The 12691-nt window shown below is 44.9% G+C and overlaps 1 protein-coding gene across 1 annotated transcript in view; it reads right to left on the bottom strand.

The window, feature by feature from the left end:
* Positions 1 to 279: 279 nt before the first annotated feature.
* Positions 280 to 12691, bottom strand: part of GPR20 (G protein-coupled receptor 20) — a 40378-nt gene continuing 27966 nt past the window's right edge. The window contains exon 2 of the mRNA XM_069080981.1: positions 280 to 6938. Within this exon, the coding sequence (XP_068937082.1) occupies positions 5871 to 6923 (1053 nt within the window). The 5' untranslated portion in view covers positions 6924 to 6938 and the 3' untranslated portion in view covers positions 280 to 5870. The remainder of the gene's footprint in view (positions 6939 to 12691) is intronic.

The raw sequence follows: 12691 nt of genomic DNA, 5'->3' as shown, positions 1-12691 counted from the left end.
TATGTATGAGAGTATGAGTCCCAGGATGTGGGCAGATGTGTAGGAATGTTTGTGTGCCCAGGCTACAATTGGGAGCATGTCCAATTGTAGGCTGCTCTCTGCACCCCCTCCCCCCTCTCCCCCACCTAGGGCCTCTCTGGGTCACATAGACCTGGTCACTTTCCAGGAACAACCTGTTGCTCTCCAGCCCTGCTGAGCCTAGCCCAGTGGACCTGCCCAGAGCCCTAGAAGTGGAGGCCACTCAGTCAGAATAAACAGCTTTAATTCAGGATGTCTCATTACAGGAATTGTTTACATCTGATATAAATATACATGACATTTTCTTTTACTAAAAAAAGTTTGGGGATGTGGGGAGGGGTAGTGGTTTGCAAATACTTATCACCTTCTGGCCTAGTGGAGAAAGCACAGACTGACCTAGGCCTCTGGAGACCTGGGTTCTAGGTCTGACTACCCCACTGTGCTTGCTGTGATACCCTCTAAAAATCACTTCCCATTTCTGGGCATCTGCTTCCTCTTTGGTGAAATGAAGTGATCACTTCAACTCAACAAACATGACTTACTATTCTTAATATGATGAGGGACTGTGCTGGGCACTGGGGACACACAGAAAGGAACAAAATAACTGCTACCCTCAAGGAGATTACATTCTCCCAGGGATATGGCCTGTACACAAATAAGTAAATATATGTATACCAAGAAATCAAAAGCATTTTCAACAGGGAGAGAACACTAGGGCCTAGGATATTGGGAAAGGCCTTGTATAGGCCTTGGAAATAGAGCTGAGCTTGGGATGGAAGGAAAGTTCTACCGGTTGGACTCGAATTCATATTAATTCACTGTCAGAGTATTTAGAGCAAGGTTCTTAGCCCTATTTTTGTGTGTCATGGAGCCTTTGGGAAGTCTGTGGACCCTTCTCAGAATAATGGGTTTCAGTGCATAAAATAAAATACATAGGAAACCAATTATATTGAAATATATATATGTATGTGTGTGTATATATATATATATATATTTTTTTTTTTTTTAAAGTTGATGGGCTCCAGATAAAGAATCCCTGGTTGATAATCTCTAGGGTCCCTCATAGTTCTCATATTCTATGTTCTTTTTTCATATTCTATGTTCTAATGCCTTTTCTATCACAAAGCTTTTATATTCTATTATTCCATGTTTAGTCTTTTAGTGCTAATATTCTATGTTCTAAAATCCTATATTTTAAGATTCTTCCCAGGTCAAAAAATCTATGGTTTAATATCTTGTGCTCTAAAGTTCTTTCCAGCTCTATAATTATATATACATATGCACAGACATGCACACACACATATGGGTATACATATACACACATTTGTACGTGTGTGTATTTGATCTTCCATTCTACATTATGAGGCTACTATCAGTTTTGATAATATCAGTTCTGATATAATTCACAAGGTTCCAGGTCCCAGAGTTATGGGGTTTAACCTTGGACATCATAGGTCACATAACCTCACCAACTTAGCTCCTTCATCACCCCCCCCACTTGTCAATAAATCCCAGATAAGCCCACTCATTAACAGGAGTGGCCTTGCTCTGGGGAGATGGAGTTGGGAGCCTCCCACATGAGATAATGGTAGAGGCTAAGCTTGGGGAAGGCATAGCTAAAGTCTGAGTCTCTCCCTGGATCCTCAGCCTGTGATCTTGACTGTTAGTCAGCAGAGGAAAGGATGTCTCGCCCAGTCCAGACCTCATGCCCTAGCAAAGTCTTCATCCTTACCCAGGCTTATGTCACGGAGCAGGAAGCAGATGCTCTCACTGATTCTAAAGTAGGATAGGTTTAGAGGGTTCCGATAGCGGTCCTGTCAAGAGACCAGCCTGGAAGATGTGAAGCAATCCAGGAGTACTGCTTGGAGGAGGAAGTGGAAGGTCACAAGGTAGTGTGTCTCTGTCCCAACGTATTCTTCCTCTACCTTTGTTGATGCTGGGCTTTCTTTGGATCTTGGGACCATAAAACATAGAGCATCCACACTGGAAGGAACCTCACTTCCAGAAAAAGAACCTGAAGCCCCAAAGGGAGATGTGATTTGCCTGAGGTCACATGACAACTTCTGAGCAGAGCCAGGACTGGATGGGAGGAGGTCTCTGGGTCTCTTCCTTGGGCAGATGCCTGCTCTTGGGCTCCTCTTCCTCTGTCATCATCAATATCACCACTTTTCCTCATTCCTGTACAGTTGGGTCTTAGAGCTTCAGGGACCCATGGGGCATTCAGCTCAGCAGCAGCATCTTTCCAGTTCAAAAGGCAATGCAAGTCCTACCCCCACTCAGGATTCTCCTGGGGGCTCATTTTAGGTCTCAGAGTTGGATCTAAAAAAGCCCAGGACCTCCTAAATAAACATGTCCAGGAGGGTTCTCTGCTGCAAGGTCTGCTTGGACAGTACTTCCATCGGTGCAGAGCAGGAGAGTAAGCTGCTGTCCAGGGCCACTTCCCTGATTCTGGCTCTGGATAGCTCTTTGTTGTCTCTGACATTCTTCTCTTGCAGACTGGAGCACCAGGAGGAATCAGCTCTCAGTTCATCAAGTCACAGGGCTTTTCCAGGGAGGAAATACAGGGTCAGACTGGCCCTCAAAGGCAGAATCATTCTTATAAGGAGGAGGAGTAGGTAGCCATCCTTCTGGTATGAACTGGGGCTACTGGGAAATCTCCCAGCCTCAGTACAGGGAGAACATTCTGATCTGAGTGCCTTGGGTTTAAAAGGATTCTTAGACACTTAAGGTCCTGGAATAGCTTTGAAGTCTTCAGACAGTCAGTCAGCAGGCATTCCTTAAGTCATTACTATGTGCTAGGCACTGTGCTCAGCGCTCCAGGTACAAATAAAGGCAAAAGCATGGTCCCTGCCTTCAAGGAGCTCCCATTCTAATGGAAGAAACAACATGCAAATAATTGTATATACAAGGTAGGTATCGTGCCAATGGAAGGTAATATCAGAGGGTAAGCGTGGCCCGTGGAGGAAGGGGCAAGCAGGGGCTAAGGAAGGCCTCCTGAAGAAGGTGGGGTTTGAATCGAGTCTTAAAAGAATCCGGGACATGAAGGTGAGAAGAGGGAACACCCCAGACATGGTGGGAAACCATTGCAAAGGCACTGAGTTGGGAAGTGGACTGTCCCATTGGAAGAAGAATCAAGCACCTGAGCATCTTGAGATGCAGGAGGGGAGTGGGGGAAATGCCAAGATTAGGGAAGCGGGAACTGAAGAGGGGATGTGGATATTTCTAAATATGAACTCTGCCGTGTCTTCATTTTGTCAAAGGCCAACCCAGGAACTCAGAGGGAGAACACAGGATCATGGGACTTCAGAGCAGGAAGGGATCCTAGACATGTCTCCTCACTCTACAGATGGGGAAGGTGAGGCCCTAATTTATGACATGCTGGTCGTAATTAGGAGAGTCTGTACTGGAACACAGGTCCTCTATACTTCATATATGGTGTTCTTTCCAATGGACCACACTATGAAATCCCCTTCTGACCCAGAAGGAAGTTCTAGAGAAGTCACCAAATGAGCATCAAGAATTATCTTTCAAAAAATGACCCATTGGTTTTTAGAAAGTGAGACTGTAGCAAATTTAGGGGGGTTCAGCTGATAACTAGTGCACCCCATGGCTTGAGTTTTGCTCCCAGTATTCTCTAGAGAGGCTACAGGGGCTGGGGGAGGGGTTTTGATAGTTTTTTTTTTTGTCCTGGACTCTTGTGGCAGTCTGATGAAACCTAATGACCCCAACTCAGAATAATGTAAAATTTGTAAATACACAGGATTACAAAGGAAACCAATTATATTAAAATAAAGATGCAATTCTTTTCCCCATCCATATTCACCAGCCCGCTGAAGTCCACCCCTGTGGACTCTTTTGGGGTGAACGCCCTTGGTTTGGATACAGAAAATGAAGTGTTGGATGCAGTGTCAGAAGACCTCGTTTTGTATCCCAGATCTGACCTCTTGGCTGTGTGGCTGTGATACACAAGTCCCTCCCACCTTATTGAGGCTCCATTTCCTTGTCCGTAAAATGAAAGGGTTTGACTAAATCATCCTTAAGGTCCCTGCCAGCTCTAAATTCTATAAAAGATACCTTTAGTGAGTGTGTCCCACAGTACTTCTTCCCTTTGTCAATGAAACGTGATTTTTTTGGGGGGGGGCAGAGTCCATAGATGCAGAGAATAAAACTAGCTAAATTTATATAGCACTTTAAGATTTGCAATGCTCCACAAATATTATCTTATATATTCTTTACTGAAACTCTGTGAGGTCAGTGCTATTGTTTTCTTCATTTTGCAGATGAGGAAACAGAGGCAGACAGAGTTATGTCTCTTGCCAAGGGTCATACAGCTAGTGTCTGAGGCAAGATTTGAATTCAAGGTCTTTCAGACTCCATGTCCAGGACTCTCATCTATGACACTGCTTTCATGTTATCTAAGCTACAACTCAAAGACTATATTTGAGAAGGAGGCCTCCTCCCTTCCAAAGTGCCCTCCACCTATACTGAGCTCAAAGATCTGGGTTGAACAGATTCTAGACCAATCTCTGGGCCAAGACCTTACCATCAGTATAGGTGGGGCTCCCCAGGTTGAGTCCAGTGTGTCCACTGGCTCTAAGACTCTACGAACACTGAGCAGGTGGAGGTAAGTTAGAAGTTCTAATTGGAGACTTGGAACTCCCTCAGCGGTCTTCCTTCCTTTTATTCAAGTGGGAAGAGGAGATACACAGGAGATTCTAGTCTGGGGGCTAACATCATCAGGCAGGACAGCCCCATTGGAAACTAATGCTTAGGATGAAAGGAGGTGATGTTTAGTAGAAGGATCTCTTGGTTAGGAGTCAGGAGATCTGTGATCTCCGGGCAAATCACTTCTCACTTTTTCTCTTTTAAAAAAAATGGGGACCATTATCATCATTGGCAGCAATGAGCATTTATTAAGGACTTACTATGTCCATGGCACTGTGTTAAACCCTAGACAGAGTCCTTTTCCTGCCACCCTCCCAGGCTGTTATAAAGCTCTGATGATAGACTAGATGAGAAGAGTATTTTTGAAAAGCTTTAAGTTTTATGCCAATATCAGGCAAAGGGAACATTTTCATATATTCACTCTGAGGTGACCATGGATAGTACCTTTCTATCCCTCTCCATTTGATGCACCTTTTCCTCTTTTGTTTGATCCCTTCTTACTTGGATTCTTCTCCTTCCTTTCCCTTCTCCACCATTTCTTTCACCCTTTGCCACCAATTTTCACCTTCCTGTATACAAGGTCTATGGGGACATAGGGAGACTGTCCCCAGAAACTGATTAACCAAGTAGGGAATGCCCAGAACTAAAGAGAGAATTGCTAATTAACTCCTGGGTCCCCAGGAAACCCTTCTAAGAGTAGGATTAGGTAGCTAAATCCCATGTTCTTTGCGTTGGCCAGATGTCTCCAAATATCTGATGACCTTTAGTGTCACAGGTTGTTCTCACCCTCTCTACTCCCTTATGAGGTAGGAAGGTCAGGCGTTGTTATCCCCATTTAACAGATGATGAAATGAAGGCCCAGACAGTTGAAGAAACTTGTCTGAGGCCACACATAGAGGCAGAGGTGGAGTAGATGTCATCAGAATCCAAGCAGGGTCATAGGCTCCAGAGCTGGAAAGAGCATATCTGAGCTCTTATTGAGCTTAGAGCTCATCTGGGTCAACCTATTATTTTACAGATGAGGAAACATTTCATCTCCAGATAAGTGGAAACTTGACTAAAGTTGCTTAGGTAGTCAGGAGCAGAGTCCAAACTTGAACCCAAGGCCTGTGACTCCAATTCCAGGACTTTTTCTATGACACCTCATTCATTGTCTTGGCCTCTCTTATGATGCTCTAGCCTCCTGACTATGCCTGGGGCCCATCAGGTAGAGCTCTGGGGCAGGGGATGATGGCATTGTGAATGGAGCCCTTGGAGCTCTTATGCATGCTGATGACTTCCCCACTGGTTTGCTCTGGCTCGCTCCTGCGAAAGAGGCCCCGGACAGTGGCCTGGAAGCTGTTGGTCACAAAGCAGTAGACGATGGGATCCATGCAACTATTGAGGCTGCTGAGGGTGATGGTGACGTGGTAGGCCACGAGATCTGCTTCTTTGGATATGGCTTGGGGATGGAGAGAGACGGCCAGCTGGTGGGCATGGAATGGTGTGAAGCATACCAGAAAAATGACAAGGACGGTAAGGAGTAGCTGTACGGCACGCATTCGCCGCTCGCGGCTCTGATGCATGAGATTGGGCTTGGACAGCGCGCACATGATCCTCCCTGTGAAGAAGGTGATCACCACAAGAGGCAGGAAGTATTCAAAGACTGTCAAGGCAAAGAGACGGCAGCAGGAGCCTTCCTGGACTGCTACAAAAAGGACAGAGAAGGTCACTACCAAGGCAAAGACCCAGATGAAGACACAGATGCCTTTGGTACAGCTGGGGTTCCTCCATTTCCTTGAGGCTTCCAGTTGGACAATGGCCAGGTAACGGTCCACACAAATGCAGGTGAGGAAGAGGATGGAACAGTACATGTTGACAAAGTAGCTGAAGACATGCACACGAGAGCACTTGACGCAGTCTTGAGCTACGTAGTAGATAATGAACCTTGTGGGCAGGGACAGGCCCACCAACAGGTCTGTCACCACTAGGTTGATGGTGTAGATGATGGAGGTGGTCTTAGTCCTCGTACGGAAGCAGAAGACATAGAGGGCCAGGCCATTGAGCGCCACACCAACTAGGAAGATGGTTCCATTGACAGCCAGCAGGGCCACCCACAGGCTGGGAAAGCCATCATGCAGTTTCTTGTCCAAGAGCGCGAAAGCATGAAAGAACTGGTTTTCTTCCATGCTGCTGTTGGTTGGAGTTGTGGCATTGGGACTGGCAAGGAAGAAGGACTCCTGAGGGGAGGAGGATGGCATGTTGACAGCCGATACCTGAAAGGAAAGTGAGGAGATGGATAGGAATATGAACCCATGGTGCAGGGAACAGATATACTGAATGAACCTAGTACATGGCAAATGGGACTTTGTCCCAGGGTGCTGATTTCTTTTTTTTTTTTTGTGGAGGTGCTTCTTTAATGGCAAATAGTATCTAGTCTCTCAGTTCTCCCCTGGCCTATATATTATGTGACACAGGTACCAACTCTTAGGACTTATTGCTGTGCTCCCCCTCTCACAAGACTACTTTTTCCCCCAACGTGCAAGATCACTTTCCTGGCTCACACTTCACCCCACCTCCCTCTCAACTAGTTTTGTCTGTGCAAAAAAGCTGGAAGTATCATTAAAAAGCATTATGTTGGAACAGCTAGGTGGTGCAGTGGATAGAGCACTGGCCTTGAGTCATAAGGATCTGAATTCAAATGTGACCTCACACACTAGCTGTATGACCCTGGGAGAGTCACTTAACCCCAACTGCCTCAAAAAAAAAAAGCATCCATCATGTCCAGCTATTCTTTTTTTTTTTTTATAGAGGAGAACACCGAGGCCCAGAGTATGGAAGTGAATTGTCCAAGGTCACTCAGAGAGTCATTGGTGGAGGTGGGACTAAGATCTGGGCCTGATGGCTCCTAGTGCAATGAAGAAATTTTCAGCTATAGGCCTGGTAGGCAACCAACCTAGACAGGATACACAGGATCACAGGAGTTCCTTAAAAATCATGGGAAATCCAGTGTGGTGCATTTTTTTAGATGGGGCAGGATTTGAAATTGGTAAGACCTAGGTTCAGATATGACCTCTGAACCTTGCTCCCTCTGTGACCACAGGCAACTGGCTTAACTTCTCTAAGTCTCAATTTCTGCATCTGGAAAATGGGGATAATAGTACCTGCCTTCCTAGGTTGTTGTGAAGGTCAAGTGAAGGTCAAATGAGATTACATTGACATTAAAAAAAGCTCTTTGCTGACCCTAAAGCCCTATATGAATTCCAGCTGTTATTATCTAATTTAATGCTGTGATTTACAGATGAGGAAACTGAGGTACAAGGAGCTTACCCAGTCATGTGACTATTAAATGGCAGAGCTGGTGTCTAACCCCAAATGCTGGGCCTTTCCCACAGTTACACAGCCAGGCTTACTGCTGCTGGTGCGAACCAAGTGGTACAACTTGATTCAAAACTCCCATTTTTCCTGCCTCCAAAACTAACTAGGCATGTGACCTTGAGTATGTACATCATCCCTCTAAGCCTCAGTTTCCCTCTCTGTAAAACGGGGATAATAATTGCATAACCTCTCTCATTTGTTGTGAATAAATCTTAAAATGCCAGATAAATGTTACTATTATTTTTCCTTTGATTCATCCCATCCCACTATGTTCAGTCCTCTTCTCTAGAATCATAAAATACTCTTAGGATTCTCTAGAATCATAAAATTCTTTAGAATTATAAAATACTGCAGAGTATCTATTCCAACCCTCCAAGGAGTCCCCTCTATAGCATCCCAAGTGCCCAGTCTCTCATAGACCGGCTCACCCCATGGTTGGACAGCTCTGAGGGTTACCAAGTTCTTTTTTTTTTTGTTCAGTCTCAATTGAACTTCTACTTGGTCTCCAGGTAGCGCAGCGGGGAGAGTACTGGACCTGGAGACAGGAAGACCTGAGATCAGATCCTGCCTTAGATGTTTTCTCCTTGTATGACCCTGAGCAAATCACATAAAAATCTCTGCCTGCCTCAGTTTCCTTATCTGCAAAATGGGGATAACAGTAGTACCTCTCCTCCCCCAGGATTGTTGTGAGAATCAAATGAGATCTTAGTTGTAAAAAAACTTTGTAAACCTTAAAGCACTATATACATATTATTACTACTACTGGTTCTGCCCTCTGGGGCCAAGCTGACTAAGTGTATCTCTGAAGGACTTATTTAATTGATATAATACCCATACCAAATGATGATGCAATTTAACAATCAAGTCCTCTCCATAACTCTGCCCCAAACTCCCACTACACAGATTTCACAAGTCAGGAAAACGGGACCTTACAGGGATAGTGACTTGTCTAAAGTCACATAGCTTTTTGGGGCCAAAATGAAACTACAAATCAGGTCAATGACCATTCTGCTGTACTCTGCCCTGGTTGGGCCATGTGGAATATTATGTTCACTTCTGGGTGCCATGTTTTAGGAGGGACATTGACAAACTGGAATTGGTCCAGGGAACGAAGATCAGGGTGGGGAGGGGACTGGAAACCATGCCATACAAGGATAACTTGAAGGAACTAAGAATGTTTAGCCTTAATAAGGCAAGAAATAGGAGAGAAACAATAGGGATAGCAATATTCTTATACCTGAAAGACTGTGAGGAAGAAGAAGAGGAAGGAGTAGAATTATTCTGCTTTGTCTCAGAGAGAAGTAGGGAGAATTTATATTGAGTCAGATTCCCCTTCTCAATTTAATTCAATTCAACAAGTGTTTTATAGCAATTCTTTCTGTTTTGAAATCCTGAGGGTCTTCCTCTCCCAGATTGCTTTTCAAAAAAAAATTTTTTTTTACTTTGACTAGTTAAAGAGGCCACTCTGTCTCATTTCTTACCTAGCCTTAATCACTGAATGGGTGTTGCCTCAAACTGAGACCTGTTAAAGATCTTAGCTTAAAAAGGTCAAAGTTTTCCATAGGATCTGGGGCCATCTTCAGTTGTTCTGATCTATGTCTTGCCACTGGATCCAGATGCTCTGGAGGAGTAAGTGAGGCTGGTGACTTTATACAGACCTTCCTCACTTAAATCCAGTTCACTTACGTGTTATACGGCATCACCTTCCTAATGTCACGGTCTTTTCGAGGACAAAGGACAAACAACAACAACATTAAGCAACTTACACAGTCTGAGTGGCTAAGGTGCTGGGCACACTTGTAGGGGTACCTCTCAGTGCCCCCAGAGAGGAGGCTCCGACCAGGTGCCCTCTGAGCTCTTCTAAGTCTGAGATTCTGTGAAAGACTCTCCACTCCCTAGACAAGGGAGTCCAAAGGGGCAGCCATGACTGGGGCTGAGGACTGTACAAGGCGCAGAACAGACCTCTCCCAGATTCCAAGCAGACCTAGTCAGACAGAATGAGAGCCTCAGCTGAGAAGAATCCAGGGCCATGTTCCCAGGCGGCCTGGGTGTCATTCAAATAAACACCAGGGTTTCCATCTCCTGGCCTCTACCCCCTGGGTCTAAATCCCTGCAGCAGCTGGGCCCAAGGATTGTCCAGTTCCTCTTTGCTTCTCCTGGGCCCTCCCACACTCCCCAGAGTCTCTGCCTCCTGCCCGGAAAGGGCTTTGAGCTCTGTTTACGTTGCTGCCTGGTGGTGTTTAAGTTCCCTCCTGTGATCGCTTCTTTTATTTATAAACCAAGGGTTAAATCAGAGTCTTCATTGCTGCAGGGACCTGGCTGGCTCAGCTCGGCCAAATAAGGAGTTTTCTTGCTTTTTCGGGGAGAAATCATAGAGGATTCTGGGGAAAGAGTGAAGCCAGGGTCTCCCCTGTCTTCCTCCCAGGAAAGACTGGTTGGGGAGGGGGGGAAAGGGAGACAAATTCCCTAAAGAGGCAGCTCTGGTGGTCCCTGTGGTTTCCCCTGGTAGGTGGTCTGGGAGAATCATAAACCCTTAGACTTTGAACGGCCCTCACAGGGTATCACCTACAACATTATCTATAAGGATCAATACTAGTCTTTGGTTGAAGACCTCCACTGTCAGGAAACTCACTACCTCTCTGAGGCAGCCCATTCCATAAAAAGGCTCTATTGAGAGGGGAAAAATGAAGATGAGAGGGAGAGGTAAGAGAAGGGGGGAATTTCATCCTGTCCCAAAGAGAGCGGGGGGTGGGGGGGTCAGCCTTAGTGCCGTTTCCTTTAGAAAACATCTCTGGACCCTAAACTGTGAGACCTGGATTGGAATTCTGGTCATTCGAATTTGTAATTAGCCACTTCTTAGTGTAGCCTAGGGGAACGATGGAGCTCATGAATGAGAAAGGGCTTAGGAAATATGAGAGCTGTATACACGAGGGAGTGCACTGCAGTAAATGAAGTTGGGTCTCAGAGTTAGAAGACCTTGGGTTTAAGTCCCAGCTGCCTCAGATACTTTACAGCTGTGGGACCTCTCAATGCCCCCAGGCCAATTCTCTCCCTGTTACTGAGCAGTTACTGACCTGCTTTGGCAGAGAGAGTCTCTTCTTCATTGGGAATTTCTTGCATTGCAAGTCCAACCCAGAATGAGGAGCAAGATGGTTGGAATTGTCAAATGAAAGCCCTGGGCTTAAATCTGAGTTTCGCTGTTACTAACTGTGGCCTTGGACAGTTTCCTTTAACTTATCTGGGCCACAGTTTCCTCTCTAGATAGTGTCTCTTAAATCTAACATTCCATGAGAGGCAATGCAAGCAATTGTTATTGCTATTATTGTTAGTATTTTCATATCACTCCCTTGCTGAAGAACTTACAGTGGCTCCCTATTTCCTAACCCGTGAAGTCTAACCTCATTTTGGCAATCAAGTTTCTTCACTGTCTGACCTGAGCTAGGCTATCTTTATTTCCCACAATTTCTCTACAAGGATATTTGACTCTAGGCAAGCCTATCTTCTGTCCTGAAACTAATAAGTTTGCTTCTAACCTCTGGGCCTTTAATCATACTGTTCCCCTGGACCATTTCATCTTCTGTAAATTGAAGTTTGGGGGTATGTATAGAATATGTAATCTTTGTGGTCCCTTCCAGATCACATACAGCTCTCTTCCACATTACAGAGGTTAAGGGCAGGGCACTCCCATGATCTGGAAAATCTGTGTAAAATTTTTTGGCCTTCCCTTCATACCAGAGAAGAAGTCTGAATTATTATGGTATTAAAAGATATCATATGTTGATATTATATAATACTACATATATATTTTATGCATTTCTGAGTTTCCATGTCATCTGCTGACTTTTGCATGTTGTTTGCAGCTTCTGCAAAACTCCTCCAAATTCCCATTTAAATTCTTATTCTAACCTGGGATATAGTGAAATCTTGATGGGGAAAGTCACAATGTGGAAGGGATACTTGCATTCTATTAATATTAAATTGCCCCTTTCCTCCAAATCATCTCTTACCTATTCCTCAAGGCCCAGTTTAAAGTCACTTCCTCTAAGAAGTCTTCCAAGATTAACCCTCACCCACAAAGTGATCTTTCTGATCCTTGGAATTATCTAGACAGCGGCACACCTCTCATATTTGTTGACATAGTGTTTTGAATTTGTCTCTTTTCTTCTCAGTTCCATCGACAAGTCCCAAGAGACATATCTTCTCTATCTCTTTTCTTCCCCCTTAGTGCCTAATACAGAGTTGGGTATACAATTTAATTTGATTTTGTATCTGTGTTATTCCCCAAATAGAATGTAAACTTCATGCAGGCAAGGACCCTAGCTTCCCAAACTTTTTATCACCCTCAGCATGAAGCCTGGAGTTCTGCATCTTTGGTCTGTTGAATGAATGGACAAACATTTACTGAGTGCCTTGATGTGCTCAATGAATGACAAAGGAGTTTCACAGACTCACAGAACATCAGTGAGAAGAGACCTTGGAGAGTTTCTTGTAAAACTCTCTTATTTTACAGAATAAGGCGGGGGGGGAAACTGAGGGCCAAAGAACAGAGACTGACCCCAAATCACCTAGCTAGCTGTCTGTGGCCGAGCCAGGCAAGACAATAAAGGAGGAGAGCTCTCTCGCTCTCTCTCTCTCTCTCTCTCTCTCTCTC

Source organism: Petaurus breviceps, unplaced genomic scaffold (genome assembly GCF_028583685.1).
Source record: "Petaurus breviceps papuanus isolate PSGF00001 unplaced genomic scaffold, PetGlider_PUasm1.0 98, whole genome shotgun sequence".
In the NCBI taxonomy this organism is placed as follows: Eukaryota; Metazoa; Chordata; class Mammalia; order Diprotodontia; family Petauridae; genus Petaurus; species Petaurus breviceps.
This window is presented reverse-complemented; position numbering and strand designations above follow the sequence as displayed.